General features: G+C 43.3%; 1 protein-coding gene across 1 annotated transcript in view; it reads left to right on the forward strand.

The window, feature by feature from the left end:
• The first annotated feature begins 10,310 nt into the window (after positions 1–10,310).
• Positions 10,311–26,706, forward strand: part of LOC115215484 (peroxisomal acyl-coenzyme A oxidase 3) — an 80,334-nt gene continuing 63,938 nt past the window's right edge. The window contains exon 1 of the mRNA XM_029784650.2: positions 10,311–10,660. Within this exon, the coding sequence (XP_029640510.1) occupies positions 10,433–10,660 (228 nt within the window). The 5' untranslated portion in view covers positions 10,311–10,432. The remainder of the gene's footprint in view (positions 10,661–26,706) is intronic.

The following is a 26,706-nucleotide window of genomic DNA, read 5'->3' on the forward strand; positions in this document are numbered from 1 at the left end:
TTCACCCGGGAGTTCCAACACTAATCTTACCGATTCCAACCCATCATACAATCATAATAATAGAAATAGTATTAATAGTACCAGCATTGGTAGCTGCGATAGTGTTAACAATGATAATATTAATAATAGTATTAGTCGGGTTAATAACAATGGTAGTGTTGATGGTAACAACATTAACGGTACTATTGTCGGTGATATTGCTGGTTGTAGTACAATTAATAATAATAATAATAATAATAATAGAAATAGTGTAGTTGTTAGCGTTAGTAATAATAAAAACAACAATCATAGCAATAAAAACTCCGTCTCGATCTCGGAGGAAAACCCTAACAGATTAAAATTTTTGTCCAGTAACTCCAAAATTAAGAATTCCATTTACCAGTGTAGAATTTCTTCCGGTACCGATGTCTTCTTCTATGTAGGTGCCACCACTTCTCAGTTATCCAAGAGAATTTCCAATCACTATTCGACATTCAGAGATAGGAAAAAACGGCATAGTACAGGGCTAAGTAAATTAGTTTGGCGTCTTAAAGACAACAATATAACTTTCAAGTTGGATTGGTTCATATTGTCTGTATCCTTTCCTTTTGATAAGGGCAGAAGATTTTGCAACATTTGTAACTCTGAGCTCTTCCATATTCTTTTCGCTAAGGTTCCCCTTGTAAACACACTCATAGAAAAATCGTACAAATGTAAGCATTGGCAGAAACACACTTTCCATTCATATAAATGATAAAGATAGCCACTGTAGTTTTAACAATTAGCTTCACGTCCACACCACTGCCATAGACAAATTCTTTCCTACGACTCCGAACATTCTTTCAATCAACGTTCACTTCCTCTTCCCTAACTATTATTCCTTACATATTCCACTGCTGCTACATATCTTTGACGTAGGCTTCTCTCTCTCGTACACAAAATCAAACACACAGTAACAAATTTTCCCCTTACTACTATGTATATTTGACGTATGTCTCTTTCTCACACACACAATCACACACACACACACAAATGCAGTTATATACACACACACGTACATACACACAAACACTTGCACTCATTAACACAAGCGCACACCTGCACATCTCCATACATACAGCAAACATACTGTCCCCTACCTATTTTTACTTCCTCCTTCTACCCATTTTTGACGTCAATGCTTATAACGGATTTAAAAAAAAAAAACCTCATTATCACTGTGATCACCATGTAGGCAATCATCGAAATATTTGTTCGTCTTGTGGTTGAGAGAGGCTCCTTATCTTTCCTGATGAAAAGATCGCATAATGTACCTTTTATTCCTTCGGAATAAAAATATGCTGTCTTCGAAACATGTGTCGAGAGTAAAGGAATTTTGTTAACATCTACTTTCGACTCCATTCTTTCATTCATTCATATACAACACACAAATTTCTACACAAGAAACCGGAGTTTCTACCCTTGACAGGTCGCTTCAACTGTGTTTTCTGACATGAATTTGCTACCCAGGTTTTGGTTAAACGAATTTTCCATGCTGACGATAAACATAGGATAATTCATTCACCTACTTAAATATATATATATATATAATATATATATATATATATATATATATATATATATATATATATATATATATATATATATATATATATATTATATATATATATATATATATATATATAATATATATATATGTATAACGTATATTTATATTGGCTTCCATGCCGGTGGCAAGTAAAAATGCTGGTGGTACATGAAAAAACATTCGAGCGAGGTCGTTGCTAGGGCCGCTGGACTGGCTCCTGTGAAGGTGGCATTTAAAAAACACCATTTGAGCGTGGCCATTGCCAGTACCGCCTTACTGGCCCTCATGCCAGTCGCATGTAAAAGCACCTACTACACTCTTGGAGTGGTTGGCATTAGGAAAGGCATCCAGCTGTAGAAACCCTGCTATGTTAGATTGGAGCCTGGTGCAGCCATCTGGTTTGCCAGTCCTCAGTCAAATCATCCAACCCATGCTAGCGTGGAAAGCGGACATTAAACATTGATGATGATGATTTATATATATATGATTTATATATATTTTTATTTATATTAAGGACAATAAATACATAAATACCATAATAAGTACAGTGTACTGAACTATTGAATGGTAGTTTTGACTTTAAGAGTCCCTTATAGTGTGAGGCATTTATGTGTAGTAATGCCCTTAATATAAATAAATATATTTAAAGGGAATAATTATAAATTGTTTCCTTATGAGGTTTTTCATGCTGACTACTTGATAGATTCTTATAAAGATTTTATCCTATTTTAAACTATTATATATATATATATATATATATATATATATATATAATATATATATATATATATATATATATATATATATATATATATATATATATATATATTATATACATTCTTTTCTTGTTTTATTCTTTTATATGTTTCAGCCTATAGGCTGTGGCCATGCTGGATCACCACCATTGTAATCACCTTTTAATTGGCCAATTCTATGGGTTTGGCTTCAGCTACCCTCTTTTCAGTTTCCTGCCTTGATATTGGTTCATCTAGGATCTTGGATTGTAAGAGGTCAAATTATTTCTCCATGAAGGTCCCTCAGATGTTTTGGCAAGGAGTTAAATAACCGTGGGCCCTTGAATCCCAAACTATTGTAGTACATGTTCCTCACCTTAGTTGAGACTGCTGGGACTTTTGGAACAAGTGCTGTTATGTCCATTTCAAGGTCTGGTATAACTCTCAGTTCCAATGGTTGGTGCCAGCTCCCCCATGTATCTGCCATACATATATCACTGCGTACCTTTCCTGTCTTTGCTCCCGAGAGTAGAGTCATAGCTCTTTCAGTCTCTCCCAGTAGCTCAGCTGTTCCATTGATGCAGTCTTCCTCAAGTAGAATCTCTGAACTGCCTCAAGTTATGCTATTAATTCTACAGTGTAGGGTGACCATAGCTGAGAGCAGTAGTCCAGACAGCTGATGACAAATATCCTCCATAGGACCAGCATAGTTTCTTGGCCCCTAGTTCTGAAGGTTCTCAGAATCCATCTGGCCATTCACCTGCACACTGCGACCATCTTGGTGACATGCATGTGAAATGAGGCATTGCTGCTTATATCAATCCCAAGATCATGCACCATATGTGAGTCTTTCTATTTCCACTCCTTTTGGTCCAAAGTATCATTGTTGTGACTTCTATATGTATATATAATATAATATAATATAATATAATATAATATAATATAATATAATATAATATAATTCGAGACAATAGTGGTTTTGTCTCGAATTATATTATATATATTATATACATTCTTTTCTTGTTTTATTCTTTTATATGTTTCAGCCTATAGGCTGTGGCCATGCTGGATCACCACCATTGTAATCACCTTTTAATTGGCCAATTCTATGGGTTTGGCTTCAGCTACCCTCTTTTCAGTTTCCTGCCTTGATATTGGTTCATCTAGGATCTTGGATTGTAAGAGGTCAAATTATTTCTCCATGAAGGTCCCTCAGATGTTTTGGCAAGGAGTTAAATAACCGTGGGCCCTTGAATCCCAAACTATTGTAGTACATGTTCCTCACCTTAGTTGAGACTGCTGGGACTTTTGGAACAAGTGCTGTTATGTCCATTTCAAGGTCTGGTATAACTCTCAGTTCCAATGGTTGGTGCCAGCTCCCCCATGTATCTGCCATACATATATCACTGCGTACCTTTCCTGTCTTTGCTCCCGAGAGTAGAGTCATAGCTCTTTCAGTCTCTCCCAGTAGCTCAGCTGTTCCATTGATGCAGTCTTCCTCAAGTAGAATCTCTGAACTGCCTCAAGTTATGCTATTAATTCTACAGTGTAGGGTGACCATAGCTGAGAGCAGTAGTCCAGACAGCTGATGACAAATATCCTCCATAGGACCAGCATAGTTTCTTGGCCCCTAGTTCTGAAGGTTCTCAGAATCCATCTGGCCATTCACCTGCACACTGCGACCATCTTGGTGACATGCATGTGAAATGAGGCATTGCTGCTTATATCAATCCCAAGATCATGCACCATATGTGAGTCTTTCTATTTCCACTCCTTTTGGTCCAAAGTATCATTGTTGTGACTTCTATATGTATATATAATATAATATAATATAATATAATATAATATAATATAATATAATATAATATAATTCGAGACAATAGTGGTTTTGTCTCGAATTATATTATATAATATTTTACTATAAAATTGGATTTAACCCTAAATCTGATTTTTCCCTGTAATTTTGGATTCATTCCCTAATATTTATTATTATATATATATATATATATTATATATATAATATATATATATATATATATATATATATATATATGTATGTATGTATATACACACACATATGTCTATATATGAGAGACCATATATTATTATTATTATCATTATTATTATTATTATTATTATTCTTTCTTTCAAAGCGGATGGACGTATCTCCAGAAGCTGCGTAAGTTTTGTGCCAATTTCATTGGAAATTTGTTTATAAGTTGCAATATTTTTGAATATTTTTGTGGCCAAGCCGACTAACTTCGTACGAAGCTGGTTGGCTAGGCAAAATTTTACCCCATTGGGGGTAAAATTACATTTTAAACTTTTGAACATTGTAAAAATAACAAACACATTTAAACAAAAATGGCTATGAAGCGAGCAGTCAGCTGTTCCTTCCTTCCAAATACATACCCTCTGCAAACACACACATTGTCACAAACTCTTCCAAAAAACACCTACTTCGCGCCGTAAAAGGCAACAGAGATCCTCCTTCCGAACCGGAAAGCACGCGCGCCGTTCGAAAAGAGAATACTAACCAGGACGTTGCGTTCGACGTCATTCAAGATTTCCCCCCTCTGCCTTCAACTAATGTTATAGTACCGAAGGGGGAGGAAGGTAAAGTTATAACAAAGACAAACACAAACACGAACACAAGAAAGAGTGAAGAAATTTCCAACGGTTTTGCTTCTGCTGCGAAGGAGGTTTCGGATCACCTAAAGGTCACGTTAGAGGACATCAAAAAAGCAAAGGAGTTGTTGAGGAAGGATGGCAACAGCATCTTCCTCAATACTCCACAAGAGGTGATTGACGATACAAACAAAAAAATAATCACATACAAAATTTTCGACAGAAAATGCAAAAGAATGACAAACGCCACACCCCAACAGTTAGAGATAGCTCTAAAGCCCATTTGGGCCCAAAAGAGCTACGTAACCAAAGGGAAGCGTTTCGGAACCGTGGAGGTTCGTTTTCGATCGGAGGAGGAAGCAAGGGCGCACGCCATTTCGCCCTTGCAAACAGAACAATTATTACTCATTCCAACCCACCTCGGGAGAAGAGTGACAAAAATAAAAATTGACCTCGTCCCGCCTGAACTCGATATGTCATGGCTGGTGGCAGCTGTCCTCTATGACATAGAGGACACTGCCACTATTCTGGATGTCAGGAGAGCGAGGGAGAAAAACTGGTTGGGGATGGGAGTGCTGCTTCTTGCTCAGATTCAGCAAGAAAATATCAGCAAGGTCCCAGATTTCGTCAGTTTGCCGGACGGCACCAGGCTAAACGTTGCTGTAGAGGGGCGAAAGCCAAAATGTTTCCTCTGCAGCAGCGAAAGCCACTTAAAGAGGGACTGCCCCATTCAAAAAAAGAGAATGGAGGCATACAGCAAGAGGCAGCAACAACAACAACAGAAACAGCACGAAACACCAAAGGCTGCAACACCACCAACACCATCACCAGCACCAAGACGAACAACACCACCTCCAACAACAACAACCGCCACCAAACCAACACCAACACCAGTACCTAGAAGGTCGACAGCAGCAACATCAACAGCAACAGGAGCAGCGGCACCACCGATACCGGCGGAACCAACAACTTTTCGTCCTGCTGCTGAAGCAGACCCCTCATCTATTCTTTGCCGGATGAAGAGTACTCGGATTGTGCGAGCTCTGATTCCAACAAAGGAGAATGGAACACGGTGCCTCCAAAAAAGAAAAGGAGGAGAAAACAAAAAGACACACAGTGGAAGCACGAACAAATAGTGCTTCCCAACATCAACAACAACAACAACAACACACACTCAACAAAAAACAACAACAACACTTTCGACACCACTACTGCCACTGCCACACATACACACACACACACACACACACAGACACAATTACATCAATAAACACAAAGAACCAAAAACTAGTGGAGTACTTAAAAGACAAAACAAGTACAAATATAACCGATTTCATCATACCAACAAAAAACACACCACCAGCACACATTCTCACAATAAAAATAAATGCAAAAACATATGATGAAATCAAACAAAATTTCCCTAACGATGTGGGATCGCTAGGGAAAAGTTTCTCGAAGAAACTTTATAAAAATATTGTGGAAGCACCCGTGCAAAAGCACAAGGGAGCCACCCCCACCACTAAGTAAGTAGAGCCTTTTTTTTTCTCCTTTTTTCCCCCTTACTTTTGAAACATGGCAAATCTTAGAATCGGTTGCTTGAATGTGAGAGGCCTCGGGTCACCTTGGAAACAGGGTCACCTGTTAAACGACCTGAGGTTTCATGATGTGGATGTAGCAGCCATCAGTGAAACCAGGCTGTCCGACCCGCAGGAACTCGCAGCCCTTTTCGGCGGATACGAGATATTTCTATCTCCGTGTCGGCCGGGAGCGGGCGGTGGTGGTACTGCGGTGTTGTTTCGGAAGGGCCTGGACTTGAAAATAAGGACAGTCTTCTTGGATCCGGAAGGTAAGTTGGTGGTCCTCGACGCGGACGGTAGTGACGGCGGTGCTTTCAGACTGCTGGCTGCCTACGCTCCGACAGGAGCAGGGCAGTCGGATTATTTCAAACGTCTGGAAGTTTTCCTGGGAACGTCACGCACTCTAGTGCTAGTTGGGGATTGGAACGCTGTCTTAGACGAACGTTTCGATCGGGTGGGTAGGGGAGCGTCTGATAGGAGAGGGGGAGGGTGCAAGAGCCTCGCCAACCTACTCGGCCGCTTTCAGCTGTCCGACAGGTTTCGACTAGACAACCCGAATGTGCCAATGTGGACTTGGACCAATCGCATCGGGTCGTCTAGATCGTACTTAGATAGAATGTTTTGTAGGCCAGCGGATAAGGACAGCGTAGGGTGTCCACAATTCCACCTAGTCGACTATACGGACCACAAATTAGTGATCTGTACGGTCGACTTAGATAGGCTACATAGACAGGGACCCGGCTACTGGAAGCTGAACGCGTCGTTAACGGCGTGCAAAGCTTACAGAGACCGGATTAGTTTACTAGTTAAGCGGGCGCTCACGGGGGCAATCATCAACAACAACTGGTGGTTTGCCCTCAAGAGAGCAATTAGAGTAGAGTCGATTAGGTATAGTAAGACTCTAGCTATTGAACGTAGGAAGAGAGAGCGGGATTTAGTTAAGAAACTAGACGAGGCTCTTGACACTGGCATCGCGACCGACGTGTTGGCGGCAAAGTTGGCCCTCGACCAACACTTCGACGCCAAACACGAAGGCTGCGTTGTCAGAGCTAAGGCACGTTCGCTAAGCGGGGAGGGGACTAGAGCCGCTCGATGGGCGCGCGTGGCGGAGGCGAAGCGAGGCAACAAAGCAACCATTCGGTCTTTGGTGGACCAGAACGGGTGCGAGGTTACCGAACCGAAGCAGATGTGTACGGTGCTTCAGCGGCACTTTGCTCAACTGTTTGGGACGAGCGGTGGAACGGACAACGGTGCAGACTTCGGTGTGTACCTGGACGGCCTACCGCAACTCTTGGACAGCGAGGCAGAGTGCTGCGAAGGACCGATATCTGCCTGGGAAGTGGAGGAAGCAATGAAGAGTTGCACGAGAGGTAGATCGCCGGGTTTGGATGGTCTGCCCTACGAGCTTTACGTTTCAATGACAGACTTGTTTGCGGGCCTGTTGGCAAACGTCTACTGCAACTGGCAGCAAAACGGGAGAATTCCTGCTTTTGTCTGTCGAGGGGTGGTGGCTTTGCTGAAGAAGGACCCAAACAAGGGGGACGTTATAGGGAATTTTCGGCCCATCACTCTGCTCAATGCAGAGTTGAAGATTTTGGCCAAGGTGCTAGCCAAGAGATTGGCGCTTGTCGTGGACAAGCTGGTCGGCAAGACGCAGACATGCGCCGTGCCGACCAGGTCGATACACGACAACCTCCATCTCATGTGCTACATCATAGAGAGGGTGGGTAACGACGCTGGCGCGGGTGGGGCTTTGATCAACTTAGATCAGAATAAAACCTTCGATAGGGTCGACCATCGGTACCTGGCGGCTGTTCTCAAGGCAGCCGGCTTCGGTCCAGTCTTCCGCGGGTGGATCGCTGCTTTATACAGCAACATCTGCTCGGTGATACGGGTGAACGGTCACCTTTCGGAACCGTTCGACATCTCGCGTTCGGTCCGCCAAGGATGCCCTCTCTCCTCCCTCTTGTACATTTTGACTCTCGAGCCATTACTGCGCAAGTTGGAGGCTTTGAGGGGTATCCCGCGCGATCTAGGAGGCGGAAACAGCGTGTCTGCCTATGCCGACGACGTCACCGTGATGATGTCGAGCCACAGGCACATTGGCCTGATTGGCGAGACACTAAACGAGTACGAAGCGGTGACAGGGGCAAAGATTAACGCGGAAAAGTCTGTGGGCTTGCAACAGGGCACCTGGAGAGGCAAGCCCATGCCGTCCAACAGCGTCGTAGGGCGCTGGACAGACGGACCCGTTAAACTGCTCGGGGTCTAGTTCGGTCCGGACCTCCAGGTGGATAAAAACTGGGAAGAGGTGACGAGCAGGGTGGCACGTCTCACCCAGAAATGGGCCGAGAGCAAGCTGTCCCTGAAAGGTCGAGCGGAGGTGGCGAATGCGTACATCGCATCCGTCATCTATTACCGCTTGACCGTCGTCCCTTGTCCCGACCGCTGGTTGGCCAAGTTGGTACGCCTGCTCTTCGACTTTTTGTGGAAGGGTCAGGTGCCACTGGTCAGGCGATCCATCTACTGTCAACGACCGCTGAACGGAGGCCTTGGAATGCCGTGGTTGCTGATGCGCAGACATGCGCTCAGGCTGCGACATGTCAAGCGTTTCCTAGACGGTGAACAGGTGTGGTCGTCTTTTGTCAGACGCGATTTTCCGCAGCTCGTCTCTTTGACGGAGCTGCAGACCTGGATCAAACGTAGACCGAGAAAGGGCGCTTGGCACCTCGAGTGCCGTCAAGCTCTCTCCGCCCTACGCCAGGCGGGCAATGCGATCGGTTACAGCTCCACTCTAGCGTTCTATAGAGGGTTAGTGGAGGAAAAATGCGACGACGTTCTCAGGGAAACTCTTGGCGTTGAAGATGACGAACTGAGCGGTCTGTTCGGAAGGACTTTCGGGCCGGGGCCGATGGATAATTTCCAGAGGTCGCTCGCTGGCAGTGCTACCGAGGGGCTCTGCCTGTTCGGGATAAACTCTACCGGCACGGAAGTGCCGTCAGCAGGGCCTGCCCGAGGTGTTGCCAGGACGACGAAACCGTTCTGCACGCACTCGTCCAGTGCCCGAGTATTGCTGAAATATGAGTTTATGTCGAACAGCTACTGTCACGTGTAGGACGGATCCGACTATCGGCCGAATCCATAGTGAAGATTTCCCCGCCGACCTCCTTTAACAAGGAGGGCGAGGCCGTTTTCTTGTGCATAGTGGATGTGGCGAAAGAAGTTGTATGGTGGACTCGTTTGAAAGGGCTAAAGTCAGACACTTTCCTCTTTGGTCAAGGCCTCATCAACTTTTTCAAGTTTCACTTGAAAAGGAAGATGAGGTTAGAGAGGAGAGTGCTGTCCGATAGCAAGTTTTCTGAAAGGTGGGTGAACTGTGCGAGACTGGCCAGTATAAATGGACCAGTTCTCAGGTTTCGCCTGTGATTCGAAAAGGTAATGTAAAAGGAGAAAAAAGGGACTCTCTACCCCACTTTTTTTGACCAGGCTTCCGTTGGCTTTTATGGGGTTTTTTCCACCAGGAACCTTTCGTAACGCCTCCCCATCTTGGGAGTTTTTCGTTGTTATATAATTATTGTTATACAGTTGTTTACACGGATTTTTTTTCAAAAACGGACAAAACCCTTTGTAACCTTTCGTCCTGTTTTGTCCCTTTATGTTTCCAATCATGTGTGTCAGCCCTTGTGGCCAATAAAAAGAATTAATTATTATTATTATTAAGTCTGAAATGATCCGAACTTTTGCTAGCAGACGAAATAAGACAAGCAGAGTTTTACTCTCCAAGCAAACGAGAGTTACCTGCCCTTGTCTCCAGCTCTCGATCTGTTTGTATATTAATAACCTCCCTCTTCTTCCTTCACTCTAATTACACACAATTACTAATTAACAGTTACACTTAACGAAGTTCAGCCTTTGTAGCAACAATGACGCCTTCTCCTACGAGCCAAGGCATCCTGGATAGCATCCAAAATGTTACTCCCGACATGGAAATAGCCTATGCTGGATTCGATACATCGGATGAAGAATTAATAGACCAACTTGTGCCGGACTTCCAGCCGGGAGGACCTCTTGCGCCATACAGACAAAAGGCTTCATTCAACTGGAAAAAGATGATGTTTTTCTTAGATGGAAAGTCTGTTATCAAATTTAAGGTAGTTTTCTACTTTTCTCTTTCCCCCACCCTCCTGGAAATTCATGAATAAGCACCGGGACCACACACACTCGCGATATTCTTTCACAATAACTAACATAATACGGGGTTTGTTTTCCGCAAGAATTATTTATATACACCTAATACGTCTTATTGTTTAATTGTTACGGCAAGGCTTATTAAATGTTTTTTATAATTTTATCCAGTTCGGCATTCTGCGTCTGCTTAATACAATAATAACATTTACTTTTTACGCCGTTATCTTTATTACGAGCTGTAAAGTCTCTTTAACTCTTTACAGAAATTAAAGAGGTGATAGTTAACAGTTTAGTTGATGGGGTTTTTCTTTTTAACACTCATAATATTTATTAAGGGAGTGGAGAGATTCATCACTTCTTTTTTGCCAAAATCCATTTATTCGGGATCGACAAAGTGAAGTACCTGTCAGAAAACGGAGACGTGGGGATTAATGGTGAAGTACCCGATTTAGATTACTTAATGATTACGTATATAACACGTATGTCGGTAGGTTCCGTTGACCCTGGGCCGTGCGACCATAGGAGGCACTTAATGTTGAGTTGACATTCTTCCGTTCTTTTTTTGCTAATGTTTGTGTCTTTAGTTTTGGATTTGGATTTTGGCAAACTAAGGTTAGGGTTAAAAAATTAGGGTTAGGATTAGGTTTAGGGTTAAAAAGTCGTTGTAGGATCGACTAGCTAGTGCGGATGCGCGAGTGCGCGCACCGGGACCACTGTTCGCTAGTAGTACCGGGGACAAGCACAGACACACAAACATTTACATATATGTACATATACTACGGGCTTCTTCCAGTCTCCGTCTACCAAATCCATTCACAAGACTTTGGTCAGTCCGAGGCTATAGTAATAGACACTTGCCCAAGGTGCCATGCAGCGGGACTGAACCCGGAACCATGTGGTTGGGAAACTCCCATTTTCTTCTCATTGTTTACGTATTTCATGTAATTTGCACCGTTGGTGACGTCCTGTACCCCTGTATGCATGTGTGGGTGTGTATATATATGCATGTATGTATACATATAGATGTAGGTATGTACATACATGTATGTATATATGCATAATACTAACCGTTACATTGGGGACCCACAGGTATATTATATATATATATAATATAAATAATATATAATCAATATAATCTATATATTATTTATATTATAGAGATATATATATAATATACCTGTGGGTGCCCAATGTAACGGTTGGTATTCTGTGTTGAAGGTGGCGGTTGGTATTATGTAACGGTTGGTGTTATGTGTGAAAGCGGCAAGCTGGCAGAAACGTTAGCATGCCGAGCGAAATGCTTAGCTGTATTTCGTCTACCACTACGTTCTGAGTTCAAATTCCGCCGAGGTTGACTTTTCCTTTCATCCTTTCGGAGTCGATTAAATAAGTACCAGTTACACACTGGCGTCAATATAATCAACTTAATCCGTTTGTCCTTGTTTGTCCTCTCTGTGTTTAGCCCCTTGTGGGTAGTAAAGAAATAGGTAATGATATTCGTTGCAGTCAAGGGTCGTCAATGTAACGGTATGGTTAAGGTGGAATCAGTATTCACCAGTGTAACGGTTGTTGCTGTTGCAGATGTGCAAGATGAAAGAGGAACAGTGATCGAAGTTGTAAAGAAATGGTTATTTACCGTTACTTAAGATAATGCCATGCCTCGACGGGCAGGTGTGATATAATTGAAAGATCTTGCGAGGTTAAGAAAGTTGATTTCGGCCTATATATGTGTACACGGTCTCATTGTAGTAGGAAATCACAGATAGTGAGAGGAAAAAAAACTGAGCGAGTGCCACTACATATGCATACACACACACACACATATATATACAGGCACAGGAGTGGCTGTGTGGTAAGAAGCTTGCTTCCCAACCACATAGTTCTAGGTTCAGTCCCACTGCGTGGCACTTTGGGCAAGTGTCTTCTGCTATAGCCTCAGGTTGAGCAAAGCCTTGTGAGTGGATTTGGTAGATGGAAACTGAAAGAAGCCTGTCGTATATATATATATATATACATACGTATGTGTGTGTATATGTTTGTGTGTGTTTGTCCCCCCAATATCGCTTGACCAAACCAGACCCCGAGCAACTTGACCGAACCGTTAGTCCAGCGTCCCACAACGGAGGTGCCGGTGGACAACATGGGCTTGCTTCTCCACGTGCTGAGCCGCAAGTCCACGGACTTTTCCCGGTTGATTTTCGCTCCTGTTACCGCTTTATAGTCTTTCAGTTCTCGCTGACCAGCTCAATGTGCTTCTGGCTAGACACTATGATGGTGACGTCATCTGCGTATGCAGACATGCTCGTCCTGCAGGATGCTCCTCAGCATCGCCAACTTCCACAGTAGTGGCTCGAAAGTCAATATGTATAGAAGCGATGTGAGGGGGCAGCCCTGACAGACCGAATGTGCAATGTCAAAATGTCTTGATAGCTGTCCAATCATGTGAAGTACCGAACAGAAGCCTCTGTACAAGGCAGCTATCCAGCTGTGGAAAATGGGACCAAAACCAGCTGCTATGAGGACAGCCTCTAAATATCGATGGTCTACCCTATCAAAAGCTTTGGATTTTTCTGGGCCCCACCCATGCCAGGTTACTTAACTACCCTGTCTATGATGTAGCACATCAGATGGAGGTTGTCATGGATGCTCTGGCCCAGCACGGCACATGTTTGCACCTTGCTGACCAGTTTCTCGATGGCAAGCACCAACCTCTTGGCTAACACCTTGGCCAAAATTTTCAAATCTGCATTGAGCAGGGTGATAGGCCTCAAGTTATCTATTACGTCCTTCTTGTTTGGGTCTTTCTTCAGCAGTGTTTTGACTCCTCTGCTCACAAAACCAGGGATGCTCCTGTTTTGCTGCCAAGATGTCTCCAAACAAGTCTGGTATACAACTGTAAAGCTTCTAAGGCAGACCCTCCAAACCTGGTGATTTGTCCCTTGAGCATTTTGCCATCGCGGTCCTGCATTTCCACTGCCGTGATGGGATCTTCACAGCACCTTGCCTCTCTTGTCGAGAGTTGTGGATGGCTGTGCAGGTAGGCACTGACGTCCACCCTGCTTTCTCGCTCACCACTTGTCCCGAACAGTTGGTCAAAATGCTGTTGAAAGGCTTCACGCATTTTACTTGGCTTGAGTAATTCACACCCCTGTTCATCTACCAGAGACTGAATGGTGGCTTTGTTGCCCTATAACGTCTTAGTGGACAAGACTGTAGTGCCTACTACATAGGTTGTGAGATATCTGAAGAAATTTGGGCTGATTGCAAAGCCACTGGAGCCAATGGCTGGAGGAGCTGCACTGAGGTATAAACTTCAGAGAGACAGAACAGGCATTTTGGTGTTTCGTAGGGGGAATGAGATCCCGGAGAACACTTCTCGATGTGTGGGGAATTAGTAGGTCACTACTCGATTGCAGGGTGGCTGCATACAGCATGCACTTACACATAGAGACGAGAAGAAGGGAAGAACTGGGGTGACAAGGTGGGAGAGGATATGGTGGCGACAATGTGCGAAATCTTAGAAGGGACAAGAGTGGAAAACCCAGTCAGAGGGAACTGGCAAGTGCCCAAATTGGATAGTAGGTCTGAAGGGAGTGAGGGAGTGAATTTGACCTTGAAATGGGGGCTGTGCTCGATTGAAATCCAGATGGATTCGGCCACCATACTTGGCTGGGTAGGATTGACAAGAAGAGGATGTGAACCAAAGAGGTTGCAGAAATGTTAGTGAAGTGTTCTAGGAGAGCTGATTGGTGAGTTCAGCCTGAAGCTGAATGTGGTCTCTGTGCCTTCAGAGGGAAACCAGGCAGACGTTCTAACCAGGGTGAAAAAGGCCTGGTTAGGGTAGCTGGAGGAATTGAAGCAAGGGGTAGCTGCAGTGTGTCGGTTAAATGACTCCAAGCTAAGGAGACTGCATGCCATGCATCATATGGGCATGGATATGACCCTAGGATTGATGCTGACATTACCAGACGGAGCATCCAAAAGGTGGTCAGGAACTGTGACAGGTGTCAATCCATTGACCCTGCTCCAGGTGTGCATGAGCAGCAAAACATTTTGGTAGGGGACAACTGGAGATGACTGGCAGGGGATGTATCTCTGGATGGTTGACTGTGGGCTAGGTTGGATGGCCATTTGGAAGGAATTGAGGGATGGCACGTATTCTAAATGAGGTATTCTTTAAGTGGGGCCCTGTGGATGAATTGCTGATGGGCAACAGCACAGCATTTCCTTTGGAGATACTGAAGGAGATGCTTGGCAGGTGGAAAGGGCAGCATACAGGCCGAGTGGAAATGGGAGACATCGTCGAACGATGAAGGCCATGGCAGAAAGGGGACATGTCTCGCTGCTGGAAATAGTTTTCTGGTACATGTTGCCCTGGTCAGGACTGGCCACAGACAGCAATAGTGAAATATGAATGGTGGCATTCGAGTAAACCATCAAGATACCCTGTAGAAGAGAGAGGGCTTGTCTTTGTGGAGGTGGGAAATGAGGTGTGGGTCAAGCCACAAAAGGCATGCTGCACAACTGAGTGGAAGGAGTAGTGAGGGCTGTCAATTCCAAAAAGGAACATTGCTGTTGATCAAATGCTGCATCATATCTTAGAGGTTTGTAGGATTGCCGCTTCGTTGCATGATGATTGTGGAGAGGAGGAAGAGAACGAGGTTCCCAACTTAAGAAGATCACAACGAGTGGGTGGTAGATTTTGACATGGAGTGAAATGAGGGGGTGATCTTTGAGATCAGGGGGACGTGTGGCGATGAGCCAGAAGAAGAGGGTCAGGATATCAGTGGTCAAGGGACTGTCTGGAAAAGAAAGTGCAAGAGGGGAAGTGGGGGGGGGGATAGAGGCAAGGGTTGGCTTCTTTCTTGCCCGCCAGAGGAATTGTGAACGGGAATTTGCTCCCAGGTTGGTCCCAGCTGCTTACACTGGGTGACAAGGGTAGGGCAGGATCACCGGAGACATTACTACTAGACACGTGAAGATGAGAGCCTCTTTTCATTTCCTATGCTCAATAATTAGATATGTTTAATTCTGGGGAAAGAGTATGTCAATTCGAGTGTGTTTATATATATCATCATCATCATCATCGTTTAACGTTCGTTCTCCATGCTGGCATGGGTTGGACAGTTCGACCGGGGTCTGGGAAGCCAGGAGGCTGCACGAGGCTCCAGTCTGATCTGGTAGTGTTTCTACAGCTGGATGCCCTTCCTAGTGCCAACCACTCCATGAGTGTAGTGGGTGCTTTTTACGTGCCACCGGCACAGGTGCCAGGGGTGGCGGGCAACAGCCATGATCGGTTGGTGGTTTTTATGTACCACCTACACAGAAGCCAGTCAATTTACGCTGCAATCGGCCACGTATTGATGGGCCTAGCACAAAAAAAAATTAGTCAATAGGCCAAATATTATTCACATAAAAATATTGTGTACATTAAAACACATTAAGGAAAGCCTCTTAATAGGAAAGCTCTCTTTTTCATGTATATATATATATCCATATATATAAAACTCAACTTGTGTGTCTGTGTGTGTATCTGTGTGTGTGTCTGTGTGTTTAACTTCCCGGCACATCTCCTCCTAGCCAACAAATCGTAGAACCACCAAAAATGGGTCACTTAAAGTTTAGGCAAATGGAAATTGAACTGCGCTATTTCTGTTCCAAAATTCATCTCACAAGTGATAATGTGTTTGTTTAGGCCTTATCGCATGCATTGAATAGTGAACTTTACTCAGTTAGCTGATTAACGTGAACTGTGTTCACCATGCATGCAAGAGTGCGTAAATTGCATGAAAAATAAAAAATCAAGATATAAAAATGAATCGCCGTAAACATTGTAGAAATTCAGCAAAGAAATGAATTTTCGGGATGTAACCTGGAGGGCATTCCCTATATTTAGTTAAGGAGAAAATTTAACCTAATTATCCAAAAGAAATTTAGAATCATTATGAAAAAACCCTTGGTTGCAGTCAGTTACCTCAAGTTCAAGTAACATTTTTTGATAATGAATAATTAACAATTATAACTTGGGGTGAATAATAAACACACCAGCGTCAGTTGTCAAGCAATGTTGGGGGGGGACAAACACACACACACACATATATATATACATATATACAACGGGCTTCTTTCAGTTTCCGTCTACCAAATCCACTCACAAGGCTTTGGTCAGCGCAAGGCTATAGTAGAAGACACTCGCCCTAGGTGCCATGCAGTGGACTGAACCCGGAACCATGTGGTTGGTAAGCAAGCTACTTACCACAAAGCTACTCCTACGCTTATGTTGGTGATATTAAAAAAATTTTTTGAGGAGTTTTCCCAGCTTTGCTTTTTTATAACTCTTTTTAAAATGCATTTTTGATTACTCATTTTGCTGAAATACATTTCTCAGAGTGTAGATTATGCAATGTCTCCAGCTATCTATCTGCGGCTTTATATAGCTATGGTACGACCTCACCCGGAATTTGGATCACCGGTCTGGAACCCCTATCTTGCCCAGGATATTAATCGTCTGGAAACTATTCAGCGACGTGCAACCAAGAGAATTCCCTCCATCAGGCATTTGCCATATTCTGAACGCCTCACTTCCCTGGGCATGGATACATTGAAACTCCGATGTCTGGCAGCTGACTTGGCAGACACCCATAAAATTATAAACCATCTTACAAACAATAACTCTGAGCACCTTTTCAAACTCCACCTGTCTAACACCCGTGGATATGTTTACAAAGTCAGAAAACAGCACAGCTCCCATGACTTCAGGAAACATTTTTTCACGCTAAGAGTTGCTGAAGCATGGAACAGACTGCCGGCATCAGTTGTTAGTTGTCGGAGCACTGCATCCTTCAAAACTTCCATGCTTCCTGAGATTCGTCAACACTACACCTGATTTTCTCCCCTCCATACACACGCAAGCATGTATCTGACTCATACACTGTTCACTTCCCAGACTTTGTACATTACTGCATATTCTTTATACGCACTTTTGACAAGTTGTGTTGCACCTGAGCACTGTATACAATTTTTGATTATATATATTATATATTATACTAGCAGAATTGCCCAGCCATGCTCGGAGCTGAATTGCTTGAAAGTACTGTTAATGATTGCACTGAATTATGATGATTATTCAGGCAAATATTGATATAAGTTTACGGCGAATGAATGTATTTGTAAGTGTATCGAAAGCCGTGTAAAGGGGTTCCTACCCCCTCGTAGAATGGTGTAAGAATTGAATGTGAGGTTGCCTTGAAAAGAGCCATGTTATTGTTCTCATAATTGTAAGAATTTGATAGTCGTGGAAGGCGGTGTAAAACGTTCGCAGGTGAATAGGGTCTCTTCGTTTTCCACGAACGGCAGCGGATGTGCTGTTACAAAACTTCATGCTGTGTTAAAAGAGAATGGATGCCCTATGTAGGCAAGAGGGGAATGAAGCATGGGTAAGTAAATATGGGTAATTATAAAATATAGAACAATAGCATCTACTCACCATATGTCAGACCGGCAAGACTGTAGTGGTGCTGAATAGATGAATCACAACATAGTGGTGGAGATGTTTTCATTGATGGGGGCGTTTGATTAAATTTGGTTTGTATAAAATGATCTGTTGCTTAGTTTCCAAGTAGTATGTTGCGATCATGTCGCTTTATGTAAACTTTAATAGTGAGAGGTGTAGATGTAGGGGGTAGATGTGTATGTTGGTTACGATATAGAAGATGAGGCTGGTAGTTTGATGATGAATGGATAGAAAAAGAGGTGAGCAAAGGACAGGGTTGGTTAAGTGTGAATTAATGTCATGAAACGCCTAAAAATGTAAATGCCATCATAAAAGAGAGTCGTATGTAAGTGAAATACTAACGTGTTCGAAAATGATGAATGAAACGTGGTAATATATCCTATAAACCTCCTTGTACACAATGTTTTTGTTTTTCGTTGTGAAGGAATGTGAAAGCATCACTGTTGCTGCGCCACGCGCAGAGCAGGCAACATAAGCTGAACCATGAGAGAAAACATGGCTCTCCAACCAATGTATTCCCCTCCCGCCACAATACAGTGTTTGACCCTGGCGCTTTGTTAATGGTCATAATGCGAAACATGGCCTTACATGGACTGGGAACTAGGGCCCCCACGCTCCGAAATATGAAAGGTTATGTCTGATGCTCCGATGGGAAAAGATGCATCGAAGGTATGAGCACAACATTGCCTCAACCCACCCTGTGATAATGGTGGCTCAAATCGGAATTGGGAGATATTTGCACCTTGCTGACCAGTTTCTCGATGGCAAGCACCAACCTCTTGGCTAACACTTGGCCAAAATTTTCAAATCTGCATTGAGCAGGGTGATAGGCCTCAAGTTATCTATTACGTCCTTCCTTGTTTGGTCTTTCTTCAGCAGTGTTTTGACTCCTCTGCTCACAAAACCAGGGATGCTCCCTGTTTTGCTGCCAAGATGTCTCCAAACAAGTCTGGTATACAACTGTAAAGCTTCTAAGGCAGACCTCCAAACCTGGTGATTTGTCCCTTGAGCATTTTGCCATCGCGGTCCTGCATTTCCACTGCCGTGATGGGATCTTCACAGCACCTTGCCTCTCTTGTCGAGAGTTGTGGATGGCTGTGCAGGTAGGCACTGACGTCCACCCTGCTTTCTCGCTCACCACTTGTCCCGAACAGTTGGTCAAAATGCTGTTGAAAGGCTTCACGCATTTTACTTGGCTTGAGTAATTCACACCCCTGTTCATCTACCAGAGACTGAATGGTGGCTTTGTTGCCCTATAACGTCTTAGTGGACAAGACTGTAGTGCCTACTACATAGGTTGTGAGATATCTGAAGAAATTTGGGCTGATTGCAAAGCCACTGGAGCCAATGGCTGGAGGAGCTGCACTGAGGTATAAACTTCAGAGAGACAGAACAGGCATTTTGGTGTTTCGTAGGGGGAATGAGATCCCGGAGAACAACTTCTCGATGTGTGGGGAATTAGTAGGTCACTACTCGATTGCAGGGTGGCTGCATACAGCATGCACTTACACATAGAGACGAGAAGAAGGGAAGAACTGGGGTGACAAGGTGGGAGAGGATATGGTGGGACAATGTGCGAAATCTTAGAAGGGACAAGAGTGGAAAACCCAGTCAGAGGGAACTGGCAAGTGCCCAAATTGGATAGTAGGTCTGAAGGGAGTGAGGGAGTGAATTTGACCTTGAAATGGGGGCTGTGCTCGATTGAAATCCAGATGGATTCGCCACCATACTTGGCTGGGTAGGATTGACAAGAAGAGGATGTGAACCAAAGAGGTTGCAGAAATGTTAGTGAAGTGTTCTAGGAGAGCTGATTGGTGAGTTCAGCCTGCTGAATGTGGTCTCTGTGCCTTCAGAGGGAAACCAGGCAGACGTTCTAACCAGGGTGAAAAAGGCCTGGTTAGGGTAGCTGGAGGAATTGAAGCAAGGGGTAGCTGCAGTGTGTCGGTTAAATGACTCCAAGCTAAGGAGACTGCATGCCATGCATCATGGGCATGGATATGACCCTAGGATTGATGCTGACATTACCAGACGGAGCATCCAAAAGGTGTCAGGAACTGTGACAGGTGTCAATCCATTGACCCTGCTCCAGGTGTGCATGAGCAGCAAAACATTTTGGTAGGGGACAACTGGAGATGACTGGCAGGGGATGTATCTCTGGATGGTTGACTGTGTGGCTAGGTTGGATGGCCATTTGGAAGGAATTGAGGGATGGCACGTATTCTAAATGAGGTATTCTTTTAAGTGGGGCCCTGTGGATGAATTGCTGATGGCAACAGCACAGCATTTCCTTTGGAGATACTGAAGGAGATGCTTGGCAGGTGGAAAGGGCAGCATACAGGCCGAGTGGAAATGGGAGACATCGTCGAACGATGAAGGCCATGGCAGAAAGGGGACATGTCTCGCTGCTGGAAATAGTTTTCTGGTACATGTTGCCCTGGTCAGGACTGGCCACAGACAGCAATAGTGAAATATGAATGGTGGCATTCGAGTAAACCATCAAGATACCCTGTAGAAGAGAGAGGGCTTGTCTTTGTGGAGGTGGGAAATGAGGTGTGGGTCAAGCCACAAAAGGCATGCTGCACAACTGAGTGGAAGGAGTAGTGAGGGCTGTCAATTCCAAAAAGGAACATTGCTGTTGATCAAATGCTGCATCATATCTTAGAGGTTTGTAGGATTGCCGCTTCGTTGCATGATGATTGTGGAGAGGAGGAAGAGAACGAGGTTCCCAACTTAAGAAGATCACAACGAGTGGGTGGTAGATTTTGACATGGAGTGAAATGAGGGGGTGATCTTTGAGATCAGGGGGACGTGTGGCGATGAGCCAGAAGAAGAGGGTCAGGATATCAGTGGTCAAGGGACTGTCTGGAAAAGAAAGTGCAAGAGGGGAAGTGGGGGGGGGGATAGAGGCAAGGGTTGGCTTCTTTCTTGCCCGCCAGAGGAATTGTGAACGGGAATTTGCTCCCAGGTTGGTCCCAGCTGCTTACACTGGGTGACAAGGGTAGGGCAGGATCACCGGAGACATTACTACTAGACACGTGAAGATGAGAGCCTCTTTTCATTTCCTATGCTCAATAATTAGATATGTTTAATTCTGGGGAAAGAGTATGTCAATTCGAGTGTGTTTATATATATCATCATCATCATCATCGTTTAACGTTCGTTCTCCATGCTGGCATGGGTTGGACAGTTCGACCGGGGTCTGGGAAGCCAGGAGGCTGCACGAGGCTCCAGTCTGATCTGGTAGTGTTTCTACAGCTGGATGCCCTTCCTAGTGCCAACCACTCCATGAGTGTAGTGGGTGCTTTTTACGTGCCACCGGCACAGGTGCCAGGGGTGGCGGGCAACAGCCATGATCGGTTGGTGGTTTTTATGTACCACCTACACAGAAGCCAGTCAATTTACGCTGCAATCGGCCACGTATTGATGGGCCTAGCACAAAAAAAAATTAGTCAATAGGCCAAATATTATTCACATAAAAATATTGTGTACATTAAAACACATTAAGGAAAGCCTCTTAATAGGAAAGCTCTCTTTTTCATGTATATATATATATCCATATATATAAAACTCAACTTGTGTGTCTGTGTGTGTATCTGTGTGTGTGTCTGTGTGTTTAACTTCCCGGCACATCTCCTCCTAGCCAACAAATCGTAGAACCACCAAAAATGGGTCACTTAAAGTTTAGGCAAATGGAAATTGAACTGCGCTATTTCTGTTCCAAAATTCATCTCACAAGTGATAATGTGTTTGTTTAGGCCTTATCGCATGCATTGAATAGTGAACTTTACTCAGTTAGCTGATTAACGTGAACTGTGTTCACCATGCATGCAAGAGTGCGTAAATTGCATGAAAAATAAAAAATCAAGATATAAAAATGAATCGCCGTAAACATTGTAGAAATTCAGCAAAGAAATGAATTTTCGGGATGTAACCTGGAGGGCATTCCCTATATTTAGTTAAGGAGAAAATTTAACCTAATTATCCAAAAGAAATTTAGAATCATTATGAAAAAACCCTTGGTTGCAGTCAGTTACCTCAAGTTCAAGTAACATTTTTTGATAATGAATAATTAACAATTATAACTTGGGGTGAATAATAAACACACCAGCGTCAGTTGTCAAGCAATGTTGGGGGGGGACAAACACACACACACACATATATATATACATATATACAACGGGCTTCTTTCAGTTTCCGTCTACCAAATCCACTCACAAGGCTTTGGTCAGCGCAAGGCTATAGTAGAAGACACTCGCCCTAGGTGCCATGCAGTGGACTGAACCCGGAACCATGTGGTTGGTAAGCAAGCTACTTACCACAAAGCTACTCCTACGCTTATGTTGGTGATATTAAAAAAATTTTTTGAGGAGTTTTCCCAGCTTTGCTTTTTTATAACTCTTTTTAAAATGCATTTTTGATTACTCATTTTGCTGAAATACATTTCTCAGAGTGTAGATTATGCAATGTCTCCAGCTATCTATCTGCGGCTTTATATAGCTATGGTACGACCTCACCCGGAATTTGGATCACCGGTCTGGAACCCCTATCTTGCCCAGGATATTAATCGTCTGGAAACTATTCAGCGACGTGCAACCAAGAGAATTCCCTCCATCAGGCATTTGCCATATTCTGAACGCCTCACTTCCCTGGGCATGGATACATTGAAACTCCGATGTCTGGCAGCTGACTTGGCAGACACCCATAAAATTATAAACCATCTTACAAACAATAACTCTGAGCACCTTTTCAAACTCCACCTGTCTAACACCCGTGGATATGTTTACAAAGTCAGAAAACAGCACAGCTCCCATGACTTCAGGAAACATTTTTTCACGCTAAGAGTTGCTGAAGCATGGAACAGACTGCCGGCATCAGTTGTTAGTTGTCGGAGCACTGCATCCTTCAAAACTTCCATGCTTCCTGAGATTCGTCAACACTACACCTGATTTTCTCCCCTCCATACACACGCAAGCATGTATCTGACTCATACACTGTTCACTTCCCAGACTTTGTACATTACTGCATATTCTTTATACGCACTTTTGACAAGTTGTGTTGCACCTGAGCACTGTATACAATTTTTTGATTATATATATTATATATTATACTAGCAGAATTGCCCAGCCATGCTCGGAGCTGAATTGCTTGAAAGTACTGTTAATGATTGCACTGAATTATGATGATTATTCAGGCAAATATTGATATAAGTTTACGGTGAATGAATGTATTTGTAAGTGTATCGAAAGCCGTGTAAAGGGGTTCCTACCCCCTCGTAGAATGGTGTAAGAATTGAATGTGAGGTTGCCTTGAAAAGAGCCATGTTATTGTTCTCATAATTGTAAGAATTTGATAGTCGTGGAAGGCGGTGTAAAACGTTCGCAGGTGAATAGGGTCTCTTCGTTTTCCACGAACGGCAGCGGATGTGCTGTTACAAAACTTCATGCTGTGTTAAAAGAGAATGGATGCCCTATGTAGGCAAGAGGGGAATGAAGCATGGGTAAGTAAATATGGGTAATTTATAAAATATAGAACAATAGCATCTACTCACCATATGTCAGACCGGCAAGACTGTAGTGGTGCTGAATAGATGAATCACAACATAGTGGTGGAGATGTTTTCATTGATGGGCGTTATGATTAAATTTGTTGTTGTATAAAATGATCTGTTGCTTAGTTTCCAAAGTGTATGTTGCGATCATGTCGCTTATGTAAACTTTAATAGTGAGAGTGTAGATGTAGGGGGTAGATGTGTTATGTATGTTCGATATAGAAGATGAGGCTGGTAGTTTGATGATGAATGGATAGAAAAAGAGGTGAGCAAAGGACAGGTGTTGGTTAAGTGTGAATTAATGTCATGAAACGCCTAAAAATGTAAATGCCATCATAAAAGAGAGTCGTATGTAAGTGAAATACTAACGTGTTCGAAAATGATGAAACGTGGTAATCCTATAAAACCTCCTTGTACACAATGTTTTTTGTTTTTCGTTGTGGAAGGAATGCGAAAGCATCACTGTTGCTGCCGACACGCGAGCAGGCAACATAAGGCTGACCATGAGAGAAACATGGCTCTCCCAAATGTATTCCCGCCACAGACAGTGTTTGACCCTGCGCTTTGTTAATTGTCATTGCGAAACATGGCCTTACTGGGAACTGGGAACTGGGACCTCCGAAATATGAAAGGTAGGTCTGCTCCTGATGGGAAAAGATGCATCGAAGGTATGAGCACAACATTGCCTCAACCGCACCCTGTGATAATGGTGGCCTCAATCGGATTGGGAGATAAGGACTTAACGATCAAACGTGTGCCATTACATTGTTTTGGGGGAACCAAATTTCTAATGAGCATTATAGGGGCACCAACTTTAAGTTTGAGAATGTGTGGTGGTAGTCAGGGGCTCAAAGGAATTGAGTACCTCTATTGGATAGTTGATGACGTCCTCTGGGTCAGGAGTTGTATCGATAGACTTACATACATAGACATCCCCAGGAATGAGTTTTAGCATTTCATCATTAATATGGTGAACAGTTTTATTCTTCGGAGCCAGAATAGCCCTTTGGCCAATCCAATCCATATTCTGATAATTAGCTTGTAGATCTGGGAAACCTGCATCTCTGAGATCAGAAGGCGTTTTAATAATGGTACAAATGGAATCGATGGCAATATTACCATTTTCATCCCCTGGTATTTTGCCTTCGCCAAGTGCAAGGAGGGTGCGAGAAAATGCTGCTGATGTGATATCACATCGCATATGAGCACGCATATTGGCGTGAAGTTTGAGAGTCTTCACCAGTGGCCACAATGTGGATGACTTAAGACACGCACTTACTGCATCAGCTCTAGTCCCTTTGGGAATAACGGGAAGTGTTTGTCGGAAGTCCCCTGAAAGAAGAAGTGTTAAGCCTCCCATGGGAGCTGAAGAGTGTTTGATGTCTCTGAGAGATCTATCTAGTACCTCAAGAGCACCTCTGTGGGCCATCGTGCATTCATCCCAAACGATAAGTTTGCATCGTCTGAAGACTTCTGCCTGATCGGAGCTGTTACTGATGTTGCAAGTTGGTGTCTCAGTCTTCGCTAAGTCAAGCGGGAGCTTGAAAGTGGAGTGAGCTGTCCTGCCGCCTGGCAACAAAGTAGCCGCAATTCCAGATGATGCCACAGCTAGGGCAATGCCTTGTGTTCGCCTAATCTCAGCCAATATTAATTTGTTGACAAAAGTTTTCCCAGTGCCCCCAGGAGCGTCCAGGAGAAAAATCCCCCCAGCTTTGGCCCGGACTGAATTAACAACGGAGTTGTAAGCGAACTTCTGTTCTGGAATGAGCTTTGGCTCATTGTCGGCTATGTACTCGGCAAGCTCGTCAACATTAAAACATGTCTCATGCAGCAAATGTGAAGACAGAGTGTTTGTGCCTTCCCGGTTTGTTGAAGGTAGGCCATAGACCGGCAAGGCACTACCGCCCATATCAAGTACAGTATCTTCGAACGTAGTTTGTTACCACACAGCCACACCTGCCCCTATGTATGTGTGTGTGTGTGATTATGGGTAGATATATTATGCATGTATATATGTGTATATATATGTGTGTACATATTACATGTACATCTATATATATACATCTACACATAAAATACAAAATAGAAAGTTATATCTTGATATCGCTAGTGATAACAATACTCAAAATATATAACAGACTGGAATTGTAGGCCCGTCTCTTGCAATTTCGATCAATTGGATCTTGTCCTCCCTCTTGTATAGAAGTGTACGGCTGCAGCGAAATTCATTTTTGGACTTTCTTCTATCGAAGGCATTTTAACAAAAATGCTTCCGTAAGGACGGTGAAAATATTGTCAATTTCCCCAAACAGGGATACAATTCAATTTTTAAACAATAAGCAAAGCCCCTTCTCCGAAAGGGGGAGGGTTACAGTTTACAATTATTTAACAAATGCAACACAACAACGTTTCCCTGACGAGGAACCAACAAACGTGATTACAAGAGTCAAACAGTAATAATAATAACACCAAACCTTTTTAATTTATCCCCATTTATGTGAAACCACTTATTCAAGTTGAAGTCATTGATGCAATTTTATATGAATTGCTAATACACACACACACACACACACACATAATAAGGGTGAAAAATTGAATATTAATTTGATTAATATGAATTGAAAACCAGTGGTGTAGCATATAAGACCATAGCGGATCTTCCTCTAGCAAAAAGGATGACCAGTATTAATGGCTCATCCCTGTTATATAAATACTTTCACTTTAATTGTTGCACACTTGCAAAGAGAAAGTGGGAGAAAGTGTGGTGGTAATGGAAGGAGTGAAGCACTTGAAATGAGAGAGGCAAATCGTAAAATATTGAGTTTTCTCGAATTTTTGCTTAATTGGGGGTCAAATTGAAAAAACTTTACATGCCATGACCCAATCGAATCCACTTGGAAAAATCATAGGTAAATTCCAGTTGAAGAAATTCTATATTGTAGAATTGTA

The sequence above is a fragment of the Octopus sinensis genome, linkage group LG1 (assembly GCF_006345805.1).
Source record: "Octopus sinensis linkage group LG1, ASM634580v1, whole genome shotgun sequence".
Taxonomy (NCBI): Eukaryota; Metazoa; Mollusca; class Cephalopoda; order Octopoda; family Octopodidae; genus Octopus; species Octopus sinensis.